At 42.9% G+C, this 25,350-nt stretch overlaps 1 protein-coding gene across 2 annotated transcripts in view; it reads right to left on the bottom strand.

Moving 5' to 3' along the window:
• Positions 1-25,350, bottom strand: part of LOC137352470 (low density lipoprotein receptor adapter protein 1-B-like) — a 154,011-nt gene that overhangs the window by 48,475 nt on the left and 80,186 nt on the right. For both annotated transcript variants that reach the window (XM_068017981.1, XM_068017971.1), the window contains exons 3-5: positions 24,054-24,166; positions 5,585-5,699; positions 4,212-4,284 (exon numbers count right to left, since the gene is read on the bottom strand). In XM_068017981.1, coding sequence (XP_067874082.1) covers positions 4,212-4,284; positions 5,585-5,699; positions 24,054-24,166 — 301 coding nt within the window. The remainder of the gene's footprint in view (positions 1-4,211; positions 4,285-5,584; positions 5,700-24,053; positions 24,167-25,350) is intronic.

Raw genomic sequence — 25,350 nt, forward strand, 5'->3', positions numbered from 1 at the left:
TGTATGGTAAGTTATCAATGTCCTATGATAGAGGTCATTATATTTTGCCATAATTACAATCTGCTGATTACATTTTATGCCCAATCCACACCCTCAAAGAAAACAACTTCCCAAAATAGGAAAGGGAGTAGTAATCTTGCACAGACACCCAAGTGACTGTCCAAAAATGCTGTAAGCTGATGATGTTTTGCTGTATATCTCTCATTTACACTTCTCGCGACAATCAATTATCCAGAATTGGAGGCCCTGGCCATGGCCCCACTCTTGGACTGAAAAGAAACCAATTTCAAATGTTGCTACTTTTCAATTCTGGTCATTGAGTCAGATGCCATTCGATAGATGCTCAAGAGTAGACAGAAGTGATGGAATGATTTGCCACTTCTGCATTTCACTGCATCAGGAATACAGTTAGTTTGCTCGCTGTCTTTTTTGCTGGCTGATCTACACAATGTATACCTGACCTAATGTATTTTAAGGAGTCAAGATCAGGAACCAGCTGATGATACATTCACACGATATTTTCCTTTTGGCTTTGACTGTAAACCATGTAAATCCCAAGTAAAACATTTCCAACTAGAAAATTCTAATTAAGTACATACAATTTTTTATTAATCTGTCTTGACTCTTGAACCACAGAGTATATAATCCTATATCTGTACCAGGATGATATGCCTAGTTTAGTAGTTAATCAGGAAGAGTACAAAATCTTACTATATTATTAAATTGTTTAGAATTTGCATGAAAATCTGCAGGTAAGTATTCCAGTTTACTTTCCCATTAGTTATGTGACTTATTTGACAGCAGTCATGTACTTAGCAGGGATCAATTTGAACTGAGAATTATATTCAATGAGAAATACAAAAATGTTTCCATTAAGCTTCAACAACACCTTTAATGTAGAAAGTATCAAGGTGCTTCACTGAGGCATATTCAGATGAATAATGGTATACAATTCCTGCCAATGTAGAAAATAAATCACATGCTAGAAAGTGCACCTCGATGTTCTTGATGCTCAGCTCCTGGGACATTAGATCAGCATGGCGTGGATTTTGCAATAATGATAATGGTGAGGGTATCAGCGTTCACCGTTATCAAAAAGTAAATTAGACAGCAACTTCCAGCAACCGCACATGCGTGGTTAAATGCGGAAATCGTGTAGTTGCTGTTTGAGTTGCCCTGCCCTTCCAAAAACTTTGCTACACTCGTATCACACTGACAGACTCCTCATTGAAACCCATGGAGAGGCATGTTGTTATGGTTCTTACCCAATATCCACTAAACACAGCAGCAAAATGTTTGGGCTTGTCCATTCCAATGTAAGTACATTTTTAAGCAATTAATTACTGCCAAACAAACTCTAAGGCACTGAAATTACAACTGTGGGGTCTCATTCTTTCAGATTTTAATTATTGTTGGAAATTTTAAAAAGTAGAAAATGTATCTTTTAAAAAAGTTTTCTTTCTGTCTCTTTATCCCATCCTTCTTTCCCCCTCAATTTTGCTTTCTGTAAATGATTTGGCATTGAATTAACGATTGTAACTTACACTTCCTGGTTCAGACTGTGTGTCTCATTAAGAATTCTTCAGTCTAATTGATTAAGGAGATACACAGTTGCTTGCCCAATTCTCACAGGTCCCAGATACCCAATAGAGGGTGCCACAATGAAATAAGACTTTTACTCAAGTTCCAGTGCAAAAGCCCATGGAAAGTGTGTAGGAACATGTAAGTTTAATGAATGGCTGATGCCATTCGTTTGCATCTCACCGCAAAATCCAGGTCAATATGTTTCAGAAGCTGGTGTAGATTTTACCATTGCCTGCCAGACAGAAAACTGGCAGCAGCATATTTGCTTCCCACTACATGCCCTGTTTGATTTTTCTTTCCATTAAATGTTGCAGGATTTTAAAGGAGCTTAATATATTAACCTGGAATTAGAATCAGTGTCTCACCAATGTTGAGGAGCATGGATAAAAACCAATATTAGCACAAATGAATTATTACAAAAATGGCCATGAAGTTGCCTAACATCCTTCCCACTGGGTTGCCAGTAATCAAAAGGACGCAGCAGCACTATTTGGCTGCCTGGTTGTCTTGTAGAGAGAGTGAAAAGATCACATGGACGCAGTATTACCATGAACCTACTATCCATCCTCCCTGAGATTACCATCAATTGCATGGATGCAGTACTACAATGACGTTTCATGTCACCTTCTGCAATAAAACAAGGGACCAGACCGATGGATGACTACCACAATGCTGCCTACCAGAGATTACAAGCTCATTACTGATCCAATGCTTCCAATTATTCCGCTATTCAACCAGCAAGAGATTTGACAGAAAGTGTTGCCGTCAAAATTAGATGCAGAGTTGCATTCCCCACCAATAAATAAAGCACACACTTTAGGAAGTGAATACATTACTAAATTAGACTGTCAGCCATTACATCAGTTCTAAATTTTAATGCAGTTTTTTGTTGGAGAGTTTTCCAATAAAAGATAAATTTATAAGAATAAAGGGCAGCACAGTGGCGCAGTGGTTAGGGCAGCACAGTGGCGCAGTGGTTAGCACCGCAGCCTCACAGCTCCAGCGACCTGGGTTCAATTCTGGGTACTGCCTGTGCGAGTTTGCAAGTTCTCCCTGTGACCGTGTGGGTTTTCGCCGGGTGCTCCGGTTTCCTCCCACAGCCAAAGACTTGCCGGTTGATAGGTAAATTGACGAATGTAAATTGCCCCTAGTATAGGTCGGTGGTAGGGGAAGGTGGGGATGTGGTAGGAATATGGGATTAAATGTAGGATTAGTATAAATGGGTGGTTGATGGTCGGCACAGACTTGGTGGGCCAAAGGGCCTGTTTCAGTGCTGTATCTCTAAATATAATAAAAATATAAATATAATATAAATCAACTATTAGTATAGTACCATGACTGTATCAAATTTGATATTACACAATGATTGAATAGTACTGCACATTCACAATGTCACCCATTATTTGACCACAGCTGTCTGAAACTTATTCTGATCTAATGTACCAAGAGCTGAGCTACATAAAGAAACCCTTCAAAAACATTGCGGGTGAACTTTCAAGCATGTGGTTTATTTTCAGAATTAGCAGAAAATGTGTATCAGGAAGTGAAAGTCTTCAGAAAATAATTTTAGGTGAAAAGGAGCTAGTGACAATGCAAGCAGATGAGTGATGACCCAAAGGTGATGCATGGAATCTCCTGCCAAGAAGCAGTTCTGTTAATTGCTCAACTCGACACTGAGGGATCGAATGTTCCTTTCAGATATCCTCGCTTTACGACCCTTGTTTCCCCACACCTGCTGCAAACAACAGGCAAGTAACATTCCGAGCCCTCCACAAATCCAGATATGTAATTACCATTATCAAGAACTGCCCTCATCTGATCTACCTGAGGGCCAGCGGCAGTGAGATAGATGGCCCAATTTGGATATCCCCAAACTGGTGAGCTGCAAAGTCCAGCGGGGTGTAAAACAGGCCTTGATGAGCAAGAGATCAGTTTGTCACTGGGAGTGTTAGATTAAAATTACCACCTATGTGCAGAAGCCTGCTACCATGTCTCTCCTCAATAAAACAGTGATAGGAAGGTGAACTACTCTCTCATAACTACTCAGAAAGTTGTATTTTGCTCAATCAACAATTGATACAAGCTGCTACCCAATGGTTTTAAAAATGCACTTTGCAAAGCTTATGCATCATTTCAGGAGTTTCTTCTGTACTTACCAGTATTGGTATAATTGCATTTAGCTAATTTCTAAAAAAATGTTCTTCATCATGTTCTTTGCAGGGTTTTTTGAAACATAGTTAATTGACTTTAACCTCAATCTTTAGGAGGGCAGCAGTTTTATGATGAGCATTCTGAACACGAGCTGATTCCCTAATGCACATCACTCTTGCTCTCTCCACAACAGCTGTAATGACAGGTATAGTAAGTAATGAGATGGCAGTTGTGTATTTCACCATATCACACATTGCCAAAGAATCAGACCACAGGTGAAACATGCAGCTTTAGACTATCCATGTACAAGAAATGCTGCTCAGTGTTTGTGGTGAAATTTTCAATATTAGATATTCTGCCAAATGAATTTGTAGCAAATTATCACCCAAGGAGCTGTACAATGTATCCTTTCAAAACTATCACAAGAAGTAATGCAAAGTCTTTTAAAAATTTGGTTCAATTATTTTTGTTCTTACCCTCTTGTGCTACTTCCCAAAGGTCAAATGCAACTCTGAAGGCCTGAGCAACTGTTAAGGTCACAGCTTGTGCCTGTGGTAGACAAAAAATAGTATTCATTAATTAAGCAACAGCAGCAGATCAAAATTATTTGTGTCTTAAAAATTATGATTTATATCAAAATATCAAAATTAGATGACCAAAAATATAATTTTTTCTAAAACTCTCAAAAACTTCTGTGAACAATAATAAGCTAATGTGAGAATGATGTGCCATACAATATTTTTGGGATACAAGGGCTGATATAGATTAGAAGATATGCAATATAATAATTAGTTCACCAAGTGTCACTGGTAAACAAATTGGTCTGTTCCAGTAGCAAATAAAAGTCATGTTTTAGCAAGTACTGTAAATATTATACGGCTAATATGATTACCCTTCCTTAACTGCCATTTATAGTTCTTTTGTAAAGAATTGGAGGCAGACGAGATCGCATAACAAAGATGCTACAGTTCTGTTTTTGCTCATATGAGAGAAAAAAAGAATGACTAAAGGATCTTGATCCCTTTTTGTCAGTCTAAAGTAAGCTTTTGTTAACTCTTTTGATGTGCATTCTTCTCCAGGAATAAGACTAAAGGATACTGTGGGTAAACTGGAATGGAGCACAGCCAGTTAATTACATGATGCTGAAACTATGGGAATCTGATCCGTACACTGACCAGATTTGAATGCGAGTCAGTAATGTAAGGATGCAAATACACAATACAGGAATCAGCACTGGGAACCTGCTCCACCTATATATTGTTCTGTGGGTGGGGGTGCAATTGTTCTGGTCTCACATGAGGCGCAGGTTAAATTTATACCAATGTTCCGAAATAGTTAAATAGTCTCCTTTTAATCTGCAACTGAACTTGTCTCAGATTCTCTCTCGAGGTCAACATCTCCAATCCTATAATCGTATTACTCAGGTTTGACAGAATATTGGTCCCTCTCATTTCACCTCTTGTCAGCTTATCACACAGTGCCAGTTCCATTGGCCATTAGACTGAGAATACATTTAGAAATGAGGGAAAAAAGACAAAGATTTGATGGAAATTAGAATAAAGATTATCAAATGTGAATGAATGAATGGTGCAAAATTACAATACAAAAGTGTCTTGCTGCAAATGACTGCTAAATGTAGTGAATTAAATCTGGTATCATTCAATTCCTTGCTCAATTACCTTGCATATTGACAGGTTTGCACTGCAGCTCTGTCACTTTACTTAACAAAGAGATCACTTGCCATTACTTTGAAATAAGATTTACTTCAAATATCATTAATTATTTTACAAAATGAGCAGATTGCTGATTACCCTGAAATAATATTTCAACATAAGATTGTGAAACTTACAATTTTTTTCTTCGGACAAAGAAATGCATGGCATTCCAAAGTCTCATTTAGCTGGCTCTGAGCAACATATGCAAAGACCTTGTCCTGAGTCTTGTCTGCAGTGCAGTATGATATTCTGTTGGAAGAAAATAGCATTAAGTACATACGCTACTCATACTAATCTGAACATGTTTTAATGTCAATAACATTTTTCTCAGTTATATCTTTCATCATTACAGAAATTTGGCAGATTTTTCTTTTGCACAATATAAATACATAATTCAATTTAAAGGACTCTTCAATAGGACATTATTCTCATTGCAAGAATTTGCACTATCACAACATTTCAGTGATAGCTGGGATAAAATTGATCAGAAAATTTGTAACCAAAACAAAAAGATCTGACTCCACTATTTTTCTGAGATGTTCAGGAGTATGAATGCATTCAAATAACATGGGCTATGAGAAAGGCATTTAATTTATAAGTCTTATTTCCAAAATAGATATTTGTAATGATAATGCTATTCTTGATGATGAAGAGTATTTTCTTTCCGTTTTATTCACAACTTGGCAAGAAGGGAAATACAGCTCAGAGATGAAACCTCAACACTAATTATGTTGCATGTTATGCTGAAAATCAGATTGATCACTCATTTCCCAGTGACTTTCATGGGCTGTTCTAACTTCTTATGATGCTAAAATTGAATTAGCTATCACAGGGTCCAACGTAAGATGGTTTATCATACAGATTATGAGCATGAAGAATAGTCCTTCTACATTCCTACACTTTGATTTTCAAGCTTTGTTCTTTACATTAGCATTTTACTGCTCACTTGAAAGTTTCATAATTTTCTACATATTGTCAGGGTACCAATACACCTTTTAATGATCTCAAACTGTAACTTATTTGTAATTCCCTGAACAAGTATTCTGAAAATCAACAAAACATTTTGTGAATGATCCAATGTAAAGCAGAACTGCTTTGCTTCCACTCATTTAAATGTATTTATACAGAGGCTGTTATGAACTCAGCATATCTCAAAGAACCTTACGGCCAATTGAGTACTTCTGAAGTGTAGTTACGTTGTAATGTAGAAAATATGCTAGCCAATTTGCAGGTAGCAAGTCCCACAAAGGCAATAAAATAAATGAACAGACTGCCTACTTTAGGGGTTGATTGAGAGCCAGGACATTGGGAGAACTCTGAAATAGTGCCCTGGGATCTTTTACATTCATCCACGAACAGAGACAGAGCCTCATTTGAACATCTCATCCAAAATAACATACCTCCAATATTGAGCACAAAGCAGCAGACTTCAGGATGAAATAGTCAGACTAGTGAAATGGGCAGACATGTGGCAGATGCAATTTAATGTGGATATGTGTGAAGTGATGCACTTTGGAAGAAACAACATGGAGAGGCAGCATAATTTTATTGGTACTATTTTGAAGGCATGCTAGAACAGAGGGACCTAGGGGTTTATATTCATAAATCTTTGAAAGTGACAGGGCAAGTTGAGAAAACAATTAACAATGCAAATGGGGGACTTGACTTTGTAAATAGGGGCACGGAATACAAATACAAGAAAGTCATGCTACACCTTTATAAATCTCTGGTTAGATCTCAGCCATTTTATTGCATACAATTCTGGACACCACACCTTAGAAAGGATGTCAAGGTCCTGGAGAAGGGTCAGAGAGGTTTACCAGGATGATACCAGGGGTGAGGAACTTCAGTCATGTGGAGAGATTGGAGAAGCTGGAATTACTCTCCTTAGAGCAGAGACTGTTAAGAGGAAACCCAATAAAGGTATTCAAAATTGTGAGCGATTCTGATAGAGCAAGGAGGGAGAAATTATTTCCTCTGGCAACAGTGTTGGGAATCAAAGGTCGTAGAATTAAAATAATTGGTACAACAACTACAGGAGAAATAAGGAGAAGTTTCTACACACAAAGAGCCATTAAGATCAAGAATACACTACCTTAAAAGGGTGGCGGAATCAGATTTTATGGAAACTTTTAAAAGGCGATTAGACATGTACATGAAGAGATCGAATTTATGGGGTTACAGGGGGAAAATCTGGGTTTGGGACTAAATTGGACAGCTCTTTTAAAGAACCGGCACAGGTATGAAAGGCCAAATGGCCTCCACTGCACTGTAGCATTACAAATTTCTATTTATGAATATCAACATAAATAAGTAAAAATTGCTTTGCTAAAAAATATGTTGTGATTAAACAGAAGGAAAAGTTAGTTGTTCATTAAGAACATTAGAAATAGGAGGAGTAGGCCATACCGTCCCTCAAGCCTGCTTTGCCATTCAATAAGATCACAGAATCACAGAATAATACAGTGCAGAAGAGGCCCTTCGGCCCATCGAGTCTGCACCGATGCATTAAAACACCTGACCTGTCTACCTAATCCCATTTGCCAGCACTTGGCCCATAGCCTTGAATGTTATGATGTGCCAAGTGCTCATCCAGGTACTTTTTAAAGGATGTGAGGCAACCTGCCTCTACCACCCTCCCAGGCAGGGCATTCCAGACCGTCACCACCCTCTGGGTAAAAAAGTTCTTCCTCAAATCCCTCTTAAACCTCCCGCCCCTCACCTTAAACTTGTGACGCCTCATAACTGACCCTTCAACTAAGGGGAACAGCTTCTCCCTATCCACCCTGTCCATGCCCCTCATAATCTTGTACACCTCGATCAGGTCACCCCTAAGTCTTTTCTGCTCCAGTGAAAACAACCCAAGCCTATCCAACCTCTCTTCACAGCTTAAATGTTCCATCCCAGGCAACATCCTGGTGAATCGCCTCTGCACCCCCTCCAATGCAATCACATCCTTCCTATAATGTGGCGACCAGAATTGCACACAGTACTCCAGCTGTGGCCTTTCCAAAGTTCTATACAACTCCAACATGACCTCCCTGCTTTTGTAATCTATACCTCGATTGATAAAGGCAAGTGTCCCATATGCCTTTTTCACCACCCTATTAACCTGCCCTTCTGCCTTCAGAGATCTATGGACAAACACGCCAAGGTCCCTTTGTTCCTCGGAACTTCCCAGTGTCAGGCCATTCATTGAATACTTCCGTGTCCCAATGTCCTTGGGGGTGCTTTTGCTAACGCTGTTGGGGAGGGTTTAAACTAATGTGGCAGGGGGATGGGAACCAAATGAGGTCAGTGGAGAGTAAGGATGTAATAACTAAAGCCTGTAAGGAACTAGATAATGAAGTCAACGTGACTAAGGGAAAGAGTAGGCAGGGAGCAGATGATGAAAGCAAAGGGACTGGTGGTCTGAGGTGTATTTGTTTTAATGCAAGAAGTGTAATAGGTAAGGCAGATGAACTTAGGGCTTGGATTAGTACCTGGGAGTATGATGTTATTGCTATTACTGAGACTTGGTTGAGGGAAGGGCATGATTGGCAACTAAATATCCCAAGATACCGATGCTTCAGGCGGGATAGAAAGGGAGGTAAAAGGGGTGGAGGAGTTGCATTACTGGTCAAAGAGGATATCACAGCTGTGCTGAAGGAAGGCACTATGGGGGACTCGAGCTGTGAGGCAATATGGGCAGAACTCAGAAATAGGAAGGGTGCGGTAACAATGTTGGGGCTGTACTACAGGCCTCCCAACAGCGAGCGTGAGATAGAGGTACAAATATGTAAACAGATTATGGAAAGATGTAGGAGCAACAGGGTGGTGGTGATAGGAGATTTTAATTTTCCCAACATTGACTGGGATTCACTTAGTGTTAGAGGTCTAGATGGAGCAGAATTTGTAGGGAGCATCCAGGAGGGTTTTCTAGAGCAGTATGTAAACAGTCCAACTCGGGAAGGGGCCATACTGGACCTGGTGTTGGGGAATGAGCCCGGCCAGGTGGTTGACGTTTCAGTAGGGGACTACTTTGGGAATAGTGATCACAATTCCGTAAGTTTTAGAATACTCATGGACAAAGACGAGAGTGGTCCTAAAGGAAGAGTGCTAAATTGGGGGAAGGCCAACTACACCAGAATTCGGCAGGAGCTGGGGAATGTAGATTGGGAGCAGCTGTTTGAAGGTAAATCCACCTTTGATATGTGGGAGGCTTTTAAAGAGAGGTTGATTAGCGTGCAGGAGAGACATATTCCTGTGAAAATGAGGGGTAGAAATGGCAAGATTAGGGAACCATGGATGACAGGTGAAATTGTGAGACTAGCTAAGAGGAAAAAGGAAGCATACATAAGGTCTAGGCGGCTGAAGAAAGACGAAGCTTTGAAAGAATATCGGGATTGTAGGCGCAATCTGAAACGAGGAATTAAGAGGGCTAAAAGGGGTCATGAAATATCTTTAGCAAACAGGGTTAAGGAAAATCCCAAAGCCTTTTATTCATATATAAGGAGCAAGAGGGTAACTAGAGAAAGGATTGGCCCACTCAAGGACACAGGAGGAAATTTATGCGTGGAGTCAGAGAAAATGGGTGAGATTCTAAACGGGTACTTTGCATCGGTATTCACCGAGGAGAGGGACATGACGGATGTTGAGGTTAGGGGCAGATGTTTGATTACTCTAGGTCAAGTCGGCATAAGGAGGGAGGAAGTGTTGGGTATTCTAAAAGGCATTAAGGTGGACAAGTCCCCAGGTCCGGATGGGATCTATCCCAGGTTACTGTGGGAAGCGAGAGAGGAAATAGTTGGGGCCTTAACAGATATCTTTGCAACATCCTTAAACACGGGTGAGGTCCCGGAGGACTGGAGAATTGCTAATGTTGTCCCCTTGTTTAAGAAGGGTAGCAGGGATAATCCAGGTAATTATAGACTGGTGAGCCTGACGTCAGTGGTAGGGAAGCTGCTGGAGAAGATACTGAGGGATAGGATCTATTCCCATCTGGAAGAAAATGGGCTTATCAGTGATAAGCAACATGGTTTTGTGCAGGGAAGGTCATGTCTTACCAACTTAATAGAATTCTTTGAGGAAGTGACAAAGTTGATTGATGAGGGAAGGGCTGTAGATGTCGTATACATGGACTTCAGTAAGGCGTTTGATAAGGTTCCCCATGGTAGGCTGATGGAGAAAGTGAAGGCGCATGGGGTCCAAGGTGTACTAGCTAGATGGATAAAGAACTGGCTGGGCAACAGGAGACAGAGGGTAGCAGTGGAAGGGAGTTTCTCAAAATGGAGACGTGTGACCAGTGGTGTTCCACAGGGATCCGTACTGGGACCACTGTTGTTTGTGATATACATAAATGATTTGGAGGAAAGTATAGGTGGTCTGATTAGCAAGTTTGCAGACGAGACTAAGATTGGTGGAGTAGCAGATAGTGAAGGGGACTGTCAGAGAATACAGCAGAATATAGATAGACTGGAGAGTTGGGCAGAGAAATGGCAGATGGAGTTCAATCAGGGCAAATGCGAGGTGATGCATTTTGGAAGATCCAATTCAAGAGTGAACTATACAGTAAATGGAAAAGTCCTGGGGAAAATTGATGTACAGAGAGATTTGGGTGTTCAGGTCCATTGTTCCCTGAAGGTGGCAACGCAGGTCAATAGAGTGGTCAAGAAGGCATACGGCATGCTTTCCTTCATCGGATGGGGTATTGAGTACAAGGGTTGGCAGGTCATGTTACAGTTGTATAGGACTTTGGTTCGGCCACATTTGGAATACTGCGTGCAGTTCTGGTCGCCACATTACCAAAAGGATGTGGATGCTTTGGAGAGGGTGCAGAGGAGGTTCACCAGGATGTTGCCTGGTATGGAGGGCGCTAGCTATGAAGAGAGGTTGAGTAGATTAGGATTATTTTCATTAGAAAGACGGAGGTTGAGGGGGGACCTGATTTGAGGTGTACAAAATCATGAGAGGTATAGACAGGGTGGATAGCAAGAAGCTTTTTCCCAGAGTGGGGGATTCAATTACAAGGGGACACGAGTTCAAAGTGAAAGGGGAAAAGTTTAGGGGGGATATGCGTGGAAAGTTCTTTACGCAGAGGGTGGTGGGTGCATGGAACGCATTGCCAGCGGAGGTGGTAGACGCGGGCACGATAGCGTCTTTTAAGATGTATCTAGACAGATACATGAATGGGCAGGAAGTAAAGAGATACAGACCCTTCGAAAATAGGCGACAGGTTTAGATAGAGGATTTGGAGCGGCGTAGGCTTGGAGGGCCGAAGGGCCTGTTCCTGTGCTGTAATTTTCTTTGTTCTTTGTGTCACATTGCTCCTTCCAAAGTGTATCACCTCAAACTTTTCAGCGTTAAATTCCATCTGCCACTTTTCTGCCCATTTGACCATCCCGTCTATATCTTCCTGTAACCCAAAACACTCCACCTCACTGTTAACCACTCGGCCAATCTTTGTGTCATCCGCAAACTTACTGATCCTACCCCCGACATAGTCATCTATGTCGTTTATGTAAATGACAAACAATAGGGGACCCAACACAGATTCCTGTGGTACGCCACTGGACACTGGCTTCCAGTCACTAAAACAGCCATCTGTCATCACTCTCTGTCTCCTACAGCTAAGCCAATTTTGAATCCACCTTATCAAGTTACCTTGTATCCCATGTGCATTTGCTTTCTTGATAAGTCTCCCATGCGGGACCTTGTCAAAGGCTTTGCTGAAATCCATGTAAACTACATCAACTGCACTAACCTCATCTACACACCAGGTCACATGCTCAAAAAATTCAATCAAATTTGTTTGGCATGACCTCCCTCTGACAAAGCCATGCTGACTATTCCTAATCAAATTTTGCCTCTCCAAGTGGTGATAGATTCTCTCCTTCAGAATTTTCTCCAATAGTTTCCCTACCACCACGTGAGACTCACTGGTCTGTAGTTCCCTGGCTTATCTCTACAACCTTTCTTAAATAGTGGGACCACATTAGCTGTTCTCCAGTCCTCTGGCACCTCCCCCGTGGCCAGAGAGGAATTAAAAATTAGGGTCAGAGTCCTTGCAATCTCCACCCTCGCCTCCCACAGCATCCTGGGACACAAATCGTCTGGACCTGGAGATTTGTCCACTTTTAAGCCTTCCAAAACCTCCAATACCTTGTCACTCCCTATGACAATTTGCTCAAGAACCTCACAGTCTCTCTCTCTAAGTTCCATATTTACATCCTCATTCTCTTGGGTGAAGACAGATGTGAAGTATTCGTTCAACACCCTACCAATGTCCTCTGGCTCCACCCACAAATTTCCCCCTTGGTCCCTAATGGGTCCTACTCTTTCCCTGGTTATCCTCTTCCCATTGATATACTTATAGAATATCTTGGGATTTTCCCTACTTTTACCAGCCAGAGCTTTCTCATATCCCCGCTTTGCTCTCCTAATTGCTTTCTTAAGCTCCATCCTACACTTTCTGTACTCCACTAATGCTTCCATTGATTTGCTCTCCTTGTATTTGCTAAAAGCTTCTCTTTTCCTTCTCATCGTACCCTGAATATTTCTGGTCATCCATGGTTCTCTGGGCTTGTTGCTCCTACATATTACCCTGGAGGGAACATGTTGGGCCTGTACCCTCCCCATTTCCTTTTTGAATGCCCCCTACTGCGCTTCTGTAGATTTCCCGACAAGTAACTCTTTCCAGTCTACCTTGGCCAGATCCTGCCTTATTTTACTAAAATTCGCTCTCCCCCAATCCAAAACCTTTTTTTTGCAACTTGTCTATTTCTTTCTCCATAACAAGATTAAATTGTACCATGTTGTGGTCGCTATCACCAAAATGCTCCCCCACCAACACATCAACTACCTGTCCGGCTTCATTCCCCAGAATTCAGTCCAGCACTGCACCCTCCCTTGTTGGATCCTCTACATATTGAGCTAAAAAGTTCTCCTGTATACATTTTAAGAACTCCACTCCATCTAAGCCCTTAACACGATGACTATCCCAATTAATGTTGGGAAAGTTGAAATTACCTAATATAATTACCCTATTATTTTTACACACCTCTGCAAATTGCGCACATATTTGCTCCTCAATTCCCCGCTGACTATCTGGGGGTCTATAATAAACACCTAGCAATGTGGCTGTTCCTTTTTTATTCCTAAACTCTACCCATAAAGCTTCATTTGATGCCCCCTCCAAGAAATCATCTCTCCTTACTGCAGTAACTGACTCCTTAACTAATATTGCAATGCCCCCTCCTCTTTTACCCCCTCCTCTGTCTCACCTGAAGATTCTATATCCTGGGATATTGAGCTGCCAATCCTGCCCCTCCCTCAACTATGTCTCTCCGTAATGGCTACTATGTCACAATTCCACGTGTCAATCATTGCCCTTAACTCATCCGTTTTACCTGCAATACTTCTGGCATTAAAGTAGAGGCCTTCCATCCTGGTCTTACTCCCTTGAAACTTACTTCCGCTGTATTCCCTCTGACTTGTTCGCTTTCCTGTGTTTAGCTGTGTCCCTATTCCGCTAGGAGTCTGCATCCCCTCCCTCTACCAAATTAGTTTAAACTCCTCCCAACAGCACTGGCAAATCCACCAGCAAGGATGTTAGTCCCCCTCTGGTTCAGATGTAGACCGTCCCGCTTGTACAGGTCCCACCTTCCCCAGAAATGGTCCTGTGGTCCAGGAATCTAAAACCCTCCCTCCTGCACCAACTCTTAAGCCACACATTCATCTGTGCTATTCTCCTATTTCTATACTCACTGGCACGTGGCACTGGGAGTAATCCAGAGATTACAACCCGAGAGGTCCTGCTTTTTAGTCTACTGCCTAACTGCTTGAATTCTTGATGCAAGACCTCATCCCTCTTTCTACCTATGTCATTGGTACCAACATGTACCATGACCTCTGCCTTATCACCCTCCCCTCTCAGGATGCACTGCAGCCGTTCAGTGACATTCGGACCCTGGCACCAGGGAGGCAACACACCATCCTGGAGTCACGTTGACGGCCACAGTAGCGCCGATCTGTTCCCCTGATTATAGAATCCCCTATTACTATTGCTCTTCGTCTCTTTCCCCCTTCCTGTGCAGACAGGCTGCTTGCGGTACCAGAAGCTTGGCTCTGTCCGCAATGCCTGGAGGAACCAGCCTCATCAGTCTCCAAAATGGAATACCGATTTGCAAGCGGGACCCCAGGGGACTCCTGAACTACCTGTCTGATTCTCTTGGACTGCCTGGTGGTCACCCATTCCCTGCCTTCCTCAAGTCCCTTCAGCTGCAGTGTGACCACCTCTCTATACGTGCTATCCACAATGCTCTCAGACTCCCGGATGCTCCACAGTGTTTCCAAACGCCATTCCAGCTCTGAAACCCGAGCTTCCAGGAGCTGCAGCTGGACACACTTCCTGCACACATGCTGATCCCGGGGACTGGAAATGTTCCCGGATTCCCACATGCAGCAAGAGGAGCAAACCACGGCTTCAAGCTCTCCTGCCATGACTAAACCCTTTAAATTTAAAACTTTAGAAGATTATAATTTTAAAAAACAACTAAGTCTTGCTAAAACAATGACTTACAATTCAATCCACTTTGAAAAATACCCACCAGGACTTACTCACCAGTCAGCTGTGCTCTTTGGAGACTCTCAGCTCTCCTCACTCTGAGGACAGGTAGGAAATGAAAGGAGCTCCTCGCTCCCTCCTCACCGAACTTCCTCAGTCACCAAACTTCCACTTTAACACTCTAATGCAACCCAAGTCAGCACTCTAGTGCAAACAAGGTCAGCACTGTAAGATGGCCCACTTTTATACTGACTGACTCTAGCCTCTGAAAACTGGTTTAAGCCAATTCTCTAATTAACAAGGTGTAGCTGCAAGCAGAGCCTGAGTGAACTCTGTTTAAAGCTGGTCTAAAACTCACCTTCTCCAACTCAAACAGCAACTGTTAAGTTAATCTGCTAAATAAAAGACAGACTAGACTTAAGATAAAATTAACCCTTAATTATCCTCAGTCACCAAACTTCCACTTTAACACTCTAATGCAACCCAAGTCAGCACTCCAGTGCAAAGATGATGCCAAAATTTCTACATCAACTCTACTTTCCTGCCATATCCCTTGATTCTCTTAGTGCCCAAAAATCTATCGATCTCAATCTTGAATACACTCAATGACTGAGCATTCACAGCTCTCTGGGGTAGAGAATTCCAAAGACCCACAACCCTCTGAGTGAAGAAATTTCTCCTCATCTCAATCCTAAATGGTTGACCCTTTATCCTGAGACTATGACCCCCTGGTTCGAGATCCTCCAGCCAGGGGACGAAGACTCTCAGCATTTATCTTGTCAAGCCCTCGAAGAATTTTATACATTTCAATGAGATAATCTCTCATTATTTTAAACATTCAGAGAATATAGGCCCATTCTACTCTATCTCTCCTCATAGGACAACCCTTTCATCCTAAGAATCCATCTAGTGAACCGTCAATGCACCCAATTCAAGGCAGGTATATATCCTTCTTTAACGTAACATATTCAAAATTTAAAAGGTAAACTGCAAAAAGCAATCAATAAGCTGATATAAATAAACATCATGTGGTAGAATTTCCACTGAGCTTTCTCTGACCTCCCACTGCATCTTTAGCAGAATAGCGACAAAACCGCTGGAAAAACAGCAACATATGAAGAGAATGTATCCTTATGCATCCTGGGACGATTTCATAAAAAATGGCAGATAGCTTTCCCAATAAATTTTGGAATTGTTCCAACCTCAATTTCCAAATTTATCCATGTTCTATCAGTGACCAATGTTAGCAAAATCTGAGATGTAGTTTTTATTTTATTTATTCATTCACAGGATATGGGTCCAAATGGCAGAGCCAGTATTTATTTCCAATGCCTATTGCCCTTGAGAAGATGGTGAGCTGCCTTCTTGAACCACTGCAGTCCAGCTGGTGCAGGTAAACCCACAGTGCTGGGTCGGGGTGAGTTCCAGACTTTTGACCCAGTGGCGGTGAAGAACAGCAATGTATTTCTAAATGAGGATGGTATGTGACTTGCAGGGAACTTTGGAGATGGTGGTGTTTCCATGTGCCTGCTTCTTTTGCCTTTACATGTGGTAGAAATCGCAGGTTTGTGAGATGCTGTCAAAGAAGCCTTGATGAGTAGCTGCAGTGCTTCTTGTAGCTGGTACACACTGCGGCAGCGGCGGAGGGAGTGAAATGCTTAATATGATGTATAGAGCACTGATCAAGCAGGATGCTTCTCCTGGAGAACGACAAGCTTCTTGGGTGTTGTGGGAGCTGCACTGATCTAGGCAAGCAGAGAATCCCATCGCACTCCTGATTTGTGCCTTGTCGATGGTGGACAGGTTTTAGGGATTCTGGACATAAGATACTCACTGCAGAATTCCCAGCTTCAGACCTGCTCTTTATTTTCATTCGTTCAGGGGATGTGGGCGTCGCCGGCTATGCTAGCATTTATTACCTATCCCTAATTGCCCTTGAGAAGGAGGTGGTGAGCTGCCTTCTTGAACCGCTGCAGTCCTTGGGGTGCAGGCACACCAACAGGAAGGGAGTTCCAGGATTTTGACCCAGTGACAGTGAAGGAACGGCGATATAGTTCTAAGTCAGAATAGTGTGTGGTTTGGAGGGGAACTTGCAGGTGGTGATGTTCCCATGCACTTCCTGCCGTTGTCCTTCTAGGTGGGAGAGGTCACGGGTTTGAAAGGTGCTGTCAAAAGAGCCTTTGTGAGTTGCTGCAGTGCAGCTTGTAGATGGTACACACTGCTGCCACTGTGCGTTGGTGGTGGAAGGAGTGAATGTTGAAGGTGGTGGATGGAATGCCAGTCAAGTGGGCTGCTTTGTCCTGGATGGTGTCGAGCTTCTTGAGTGTTGTTGGAGCTGTGCTCATCCAGGCAAGTGGAGAGTATTCCATCACACTCCTGACTTGTGCCTTGTAGATGGTGGACAGGCTTTGGAGAGGCAGGAGGTCAATTACTCACTGCAGAATTCCCAGTCTCTGACCTGCTCTTGTAGCCACAGTATTTAGGTAGTTGGCTCAATTCAGTTTCTGGTCAATGCTGACCCCCAGGATGTTGATAGTGGAGGATTCAGTGATGGTCATGCCATTGAATGTTAAGGGAGATGGTTAGATTCTCTCTTGTTGAAGGTGATCATTGTCTGTCTGGCACTCGTATGACACAAATGTTGCTTGCCACATATCAGCTCAACCCTGATTGGTGACCAGGTCTTGCTGGATGTGGACATGCTTCATTATCTGAAGAACTGTAAATGGAACTAAACACTATAATATCAAGTAACATCCTTACTTCTGACCTTATCTTATTGTTTCATTATTGGGTTATGTTATTATACAAATAGATATAGGGCAGTGGGATGTATGTAAGAAAGATGCTCAGACTGCTTTGGAGAGCATCTAAGGCCACTGGATCCAATAAGATACCTAAGGCAGACCTGAATTTATAACAGCCTCTTATTAACTGGGCTTGTTATGTAAGTTCGCATTTACATTCAAGAAGTGTCTACATTCCAGGAACAGCACTTCCCAATTTCACAAAACCAACACGGGTGGTTACTTTAGTCAAGTCAAATATAAATAAACAAGAAAAAGATATTTCTGAAACAACACAGAGTTAGCACAAAATCAAGGCATCAGTGAAACAATACATTTCACCATAATCCATCCTTCCATTATTGGAGGCCTAATTGGACAGCCCCCGAAAACGGACCTGGGGATCGCAATGCACGATTAACCTGCACCTGTTGCTTCCAATGCAGTGAGCATGCCAACTTTATGCTGGCTGTTAATTTGCACAATCGCTGCACATCTCTGCATGGGGGCCAAGTCTGAGCAAGGCTAGCACCACTTAAATCTAGCCTGCACTATGGCTGTAACTATTCTGGCTGGAGCAGGTGTTCGAACTGTTTACGGAAGACAGAGCAGGAAGAAGTGTGAATTATGGTACAACTCGGGAGAGAGCATGCACCAAGGAGTTAGGCACTGAGGACCTGGATGCAGTGCCACAAAATGTTCAATTACCTCACATGAATGGTGAAGGTCAGTGAGGTAAGTTCAAACTGGGTTTGAGGTAACTTCCACCAACTGTACTACTAGCCTCACACAGTGCTCAATGCATCAATATCCCTATCACTCAACCACTTACAATCTTTATCAATCACAACTTACACCTAACATTCATAGTTTCACCTCACCCTCAAACACTTAGCACAGCTGCAAGCCTCACATTCGCATCGCACAGCTTACATGCACGACCATGATAGCCACATCACCCAAACACAAATCAGCACACTCACGGATACTCACCCACTCTCTTGGAGGGCGAGGTGGCATATAACTGCAGGCAGCATGTCCTTACCCCCGTGGAGGAGACGGTGGTCAGCAGCATTGGAGTGGCCATGGCAGAAGTTGTGGCCATGCAGCAAGACTCAAACCAAAGATGACAGTATGCTCATACCTCATCCTCCTTCCTACATCCCACAATCTCTTTTGATTTATATTAGGTGCAGATGGTGTAAGCATGTAGCTCTTGGTTTCCCTTATCCCCTCACCACAACCCTACCATTGTGCCTTTCTCCTTTCAGATACCCAAGAACTGCAACCTGACCAGGCAGTGGTAGAAGAGAAAGAGATGGAAGAGCAGAAAGACAGTGAAGAAAAGTACTGTCACTCGCTCTCAGACTCAGCTACCAGCTCAGATACTGATACTGCACGTGCTTTAAAGGATAGCTTAGAGGCAGGATCTGCACATAGTGAGACACGGGCAAGAATGACCTGCAGCAAGGGCAAGGGACAAGAATAGCACAGGTGCCAGCTCACCAGAGGATGAGGTCACACCCGAGTTCTGCTGCAGATGAGCACTTTACTCCGATGAGCACTTTAATGGGAAGTCCTTCAGGAGAAAGCTGATGGATGTGAATAATAAAATGTCTGGTGCATTGGCAGACCTGCTGGAAAGCCAGTATGCAATGTCAAGGAGCAAGAAGGAATCCGGCACCAACATGGCACAGGGTTTTGCATACAGCTTGGAGCCCTTCTTTTCCAGCATGGAAGTGGTGACCAACGCAGTTAACATACTTGCAGACCCAACCATGATGCAGCATCTGATGGCTGATGTCTCAGCTTTCATTGCAGCACAAGCAGAAGTCACACAAAGGCTGGGTTCTGCAGTGGATGCTCAGACTTCTGTAATGCACTTGCTGCCATGCAAGCTCGGACTGCTCTCATGCAAGCTCAGAGTGCTGCCCTCAAGGCTATGGATACCAGTGTTCACAGGGGTTTGTAGAGTGTCACAGTTGTCCAGCAATCTGCCCTCCAAAATATTACTAGGATTGCTGAGGCACTGCCCCGGGGAGCCATGGTGGTAGCTCTGTGGAGCACAAACTTACTGTCCTCTCCCAAGATGGCAGCATCCTTCCTCCCACCACTGCCACTCTGCCCTTGCTGTGGCCCATCAGCCAGTCAACCCAGATTGCTGCTGCCCATGCCGAGATGCTGCAGTCCAAAGCCATGCATTCTAGGACCAGAGCTAGTCAAGGTGGTCCTGCAAGGCCAGCTGCAGTCTCATCACTGGAAGCCAACAGTCTTCCACCAGCCTTGCTGCAGTGACTGAGTTAGCACTGCATAGCAGCACAGCAGCACTAGGACAGGCAAAGGCACAACGAAGGCAGGCACGAAGGGAATGCACAAGGGCTATTTGTTGATGTTTGGATACAATACAGAATGGTTTGATGTAGAAATTTGGTTTGGAATGTTTATTTTGCGGTGGCTTTTATTTTTGTATTGTGGCCAAGAGATCGCTGTGATGGTCAGTGACAAAGGGATGGTGAGGAATGGGACTGTTGGTGAATGGGGAACGGTGGTTGTGTTTCCTGGTATCGCAGTCAGACAGTCAATCATTGTCAGCCTGGCCAGAAAGGGGCTATGTTGGTTGCCTCTTCCCTTCCTCTTCCTACTCCTCAGCTGATTGCTGTATCGCCGGTGGCAAGGACTGTCTCTCATGATGGTGAGGTTGTGCAACAGACCACCACAAATCTTGACACATGCTCTGCTGAGTACTGTAGGGCTCCTCAAGAGTGGTCCAGGCAGCAGCAGTATTGTTTCAGCACCCCAATGATCTGCTCTATCACATTTCACGTGGCAGCATGGCTGTTTCTGTATGCATGCTGCCCTTTTGTGTGTGGGTTAAGCACAAGACTCATAAACTATGTCGTCCAAGGATGGCGTTTGTCACCTAGTAGCCACCCTCTAGTTTGTCATGGTAGTTCAAATGTAGATAGTACAGCGAACTGTACTACTATCATGACTACTGCCAGGACATCAGTTATTGACCTGCATGATAGACTGCCATTGGTCACACACCAGCTGAATGTTGAGGGAGTGGAATCCCTTTCAGTTACAGTACATCTCAGAGTTGACATGCAGCACCCACAAAGTGACATGCGTGCAGTCAATGGCACCCTGCACCTTCGGGAAGCCTGCAATGATCACGCTCACTCTGTTTGCTTCCTCTGGTATTCAGTTTTCATGGAATACTGAGCCTTTATCCAACAGTGGAGGGCGATCTGAGAGATGTTGCAAATATCACCTGCTCCAGCCTGGAAGGAGCAAGATGCATAAATGCTCCTCAACACAGTCACCTTCACAACCACTGGCAATGCCGTTCTCACCCTGTTCTGAGGTTGCATTTTTGACTCCAGAAGTGGCAGATTTCAGTAAGGACGTCATTACCAAATGTCTGGCACATTGACCTTGCCGAGGTTACAAGGGGCTACCATTGACCAGAAACTGACCTCGAGTAGCCATATAAATACCGTGGCTACAAGAGCAGGTCAGAGGCTAGGAATCCTGAGGCCAGTAACTCACCTCCTGACTCCCCAAAGCCTGTCCACCATTTACAAGGCACAAGTCAGGAGTGTGATGGAATACTCTCCACTTGCCTGGATGGGTGCAGCTCCAATACTCAAGAAGCTCGACACCATCCAGGACAAAGCAGCCCACTTGATTGGCAACCCATCCACAAACATTCACTCCCTCCACCACCGACGCACAGTGGCAGCAGTATGTACCATTTACAAGATGCACTGCAGCAATGCACCAAGGCTCCTTAGACAGCAGCTTCCAAACCCACGACCTCTACCAACTAGAAGGACAAGGGCAGCAAATACATGGGAACACCACCATCTGCAAGTTCCCCTCCAAGTCACACACCATCCTGATTTGGAACTATATCGCCCGTTCCTTCACTGTCGCTGGGTCAAAATCCTGGAACTCCCTTCCTAACAGCACTGTGGGTATACCTACCCCAAATGGACTGCAGCGGTTCAAGAAGGCAGCTCACCACCACCTTCTCAAGGGCAATTAGGGATGGGAAATAAATGCTGGCCTGGCCAGTGACGCCCACATCCCATGAATGAATAAAAAAAAGGTTCATGTAGGAGAACTGCTCCCTAAATACTCTGGGTGGATATGGCCTCCTGAGACCCTTTCTCCTCCTCCTCCCTCTTCCAGCAGCTTGTTCTGCTCTTAGCTGTCTCTATTCACTCTCCCAGTCATGTTGCAATCCAAGGGGAATGCATACTACTCCCAGACATGGGTGAAGTGGTTTGTATAAAATCCTTGAAGTCAAGACCAATCCTTCAGCACATGCCACACCACTCCCTGTAGACTTTGCCAACATTTAAAGAAATCTGGAAATCAAACGCTTCGACAACTACAATCACAGCAAGAGCCAGCAGAAATCAATCAGCAACTAACCTGAAGGTAGTTGGTGATGCTTTTAAATAGCGCTGGTGGGTGGGCTGGGGAGGGGGTCCTTCCTGCTGCTGAATGCATGTTTAAGAGATGGCATTAACTAGAATATTGAAATCCAAAATGGCAGCGCTCACGACAAATTAGTGATACACACTGAGTGACGTCACGATCTACATTCTACTGGTGGATGCACCCGGCGCTATGCCCTCATCAAAATGGTGTTTAGCCTGCCTCGAATCTGAAGTGCACATGCACACCGTGGATGCAGTATTGGAGTCAAAACAGCATTCGGAGAACCGAAAACTGGGCGCTAAGGAACCAGGTTGTGTGTCCATTGTTTTTACCTGGTAAAAATGCCCAAGCCTTGTCTTCTAACTGTCAACATCATCTTGTGGATTCATTAGCTTTAGCACAGTATTCTACCTGAATGTGAAAGTCTGAAATGGCAAAATTGAATTCTTCACCTTTTCACCTTCTACAGAACCTCAATTGTCTATCAGACCTCTGACAATCTTAGTACATCAATTTAGATCCATCAGAGACAAGGAATGGCACATTACTTTTCTTTTATGTGAGCCTTCTCCTTACTGCTGTGACTGTCTCTTTGTAGTTTAAGATTTCATTTGCTGACATTATAAAAATAAAGATCTTCATTGTACTTCATCTTTCAATTGCAATGTATATATTTTGAAAGTCTTGTGTATGCATGTACTTCTTGTTCTGATATCTTAATTGCTCCATCTCTCTCAAACTTTTATGATCATGCTTATCTGTCATGCCAAAACTTTCTATACTTACCTCTGAGTACTCCAAGCTCATGATTTACATTTGCAACTTTTGTGGCTTATTAAAGTCAGGTTCCTTGTTTCTGCTAGCTTCCTCTGGAATCTTCTCTGCTTTTTAAGATTTCTATACACCTATCTGTATAAGCTATCACAAATCTAATGTTTGTGTATTTTTCTCCATTGCACTATTTGACTTCATATTCCTGTCACTTGTTTCCTCATTATAAATTCCCATACCCACATTTAAAACAGGTTTAAACTTATCAGGAAGTAATTTGGTTATTGTAGGTAGCTCTGAATTGCTACTGCTGGCAGTCTGGATGCAATCTTAGTTGTTCTGAAAGTTATTTCTATTGTCAGGTAAGTTTGTTTGAAATTTTATATTTATGACTTTTAATCACAGCAAAAATAGAAAAGAAAAATTTGCAAGCACCCTCCGCTCCCCTAATACATAGTGTACTGTTCCCACCATTGCCCATTCTTGGTTACCATCACCACTTAGATTGGTTGCGTCTCATTCTGGCTGCCAACACACTCTTCATCGGTCCTCATCCCATCTGTAAGCTGCTTCAACTTCATTCATCCACAATGCACTTCACCTTTAAAAGGTGGAGACTGCCTTTAAGTAGCAGTAGCCACTTGCTATATCGGGCCCCTTGCTGATGCATGCAGACAATGAACAGCACAGGCAGTACTGGCTGCACGCAGCAATGCTGTAAAAGAGGCAGCACCAATTCAACGTGCTGCCTGCAAGCAATGAACGACGTAGGTTAATCATGTACCACGATCATTATGCCTGTTTTTGGGGATTAGCTCATTTCTACAGTGGTATACACTAGCGAAGCCCCATCGCAAGCATCAACTTGTTTCTTTCCCCTGTCTATGAGCAATGCAAGTTCAATAAATAATAAGAACAATCAGTTCATCAAAATATCTTAACACAAAACAGATAAATAATTTAATAATAATTTTAAAATAAAGTAAGATGTAAAGCAGAAAAAAATAAATTATAAAAACAATGAATGATGCAGCATGGTCTGCAAGATACCTGTAGATAGAGACATTTTCTACGAGTTCATTGGTTATTGTGTCTTGTAACATTATCCCCCGAGGTGAAACAGTTAAGGTAACTTTGAGGAATTTCTTTCCACTTGCTTTGGCCTAAAAACAATCAAGTTAAAAATGGCAATTACTTTAAGACAAGTAACTAGGCATTCCAGTTAATATGCTCCATAATATACATATCTCCAGTTAAAATTTTGCATATTATTTGAAATCTATATTTTTGTACAAAAGCACACAGTAGGTGTGAGAAATTGTTGTCTTATATGTAGTTGTGATGTACTGCAATGGAATATAACACTATGAGGTGGCCAAAATCTTGATCAAAGAGGTAGGTTTTAAGGAGCGTCTTAAAGGAGGAGAAGCAGAGATGTGGAAAGGTTTAGGGAGGGAATTCCAGAGCTTAGAGCCTGGACAACTGAAGACACAGCTACCAATGGTGGAGTCATTAACATCGGGGATGCACAAGAAACCAGAATCAGAGGCAAACAGGTATCTCCGAGGGTTGTTGGGCTGGAGGAGATTTGAAGTAGGGACGGGTGAAACCATGGAGGGGGTTTGAAAACAAGGAAGTGTTGAGCACAACAATTAAGACTTGACAACAAAAATTGGCAAATATGGTGCTAGATGGACCCCGATTTTCATTAGCTAACACAATGCAGTTGTCAAGTACAGCATTATACATTGATAGTAATAATGACCTACAATGGGAAAGAATATATAAATGTAAGTAATAAACATCATTTCCAAATGGAAGGCAAACATCACATTACACTTTGAAAAGTTATTGTAGTTTGTTCAGAAACTCATGTCTAACCTTTCAAACCTATGGTCATAACTGGTTCCCAATAGTACATTAACTGCTCTAAAATGTGATTTAAAAAAAAAAGTAGTAATTAATGAGACATTAACTTGCTATGGGCGATTCCATCAACACCAGATGCAGTTGCTCTTTGGTACCTTGTCCAAGTATCCATTTTTCACACAAGCCTAAAGTGATTGCTGGCTAGCTATTGGAACACAGATGGAATCACATGATACCAGACTGGTCATCCCCTATGTTCACACATATATTTTCCAGTTGCTATAAACTATTTTCCAGTGGGTATAACTGTGTAGCACTCAGTATTGGAGACCATGTCTGTTTCATTCCTCCTTAATGGGGTACCCCAAGTGTTACTGTGCCATACCAATTGCTGCCCTACTATTAAGCAGCACTGATACTATGACTTTCTGGTCAACATGGGATCATACTAGGGCTGCCAAACAATTGCACTGGGTGC

Source organism: Heterodontus francisci, chromosome 3 (genome assembly GCF_036365525.1).
Source record: "Heterodontus francisci isolate sHetFra1 chromosome 3, sHetFra1.hap1, whole genome shotgun sequence".
NCBI classification, from domain to species: Eukaryota; Metazoa; Chordata; class Chondrichthyes; order Heterodontiformes; family Heterodontidae; genus Heterodontus; species Heterodontus francisci.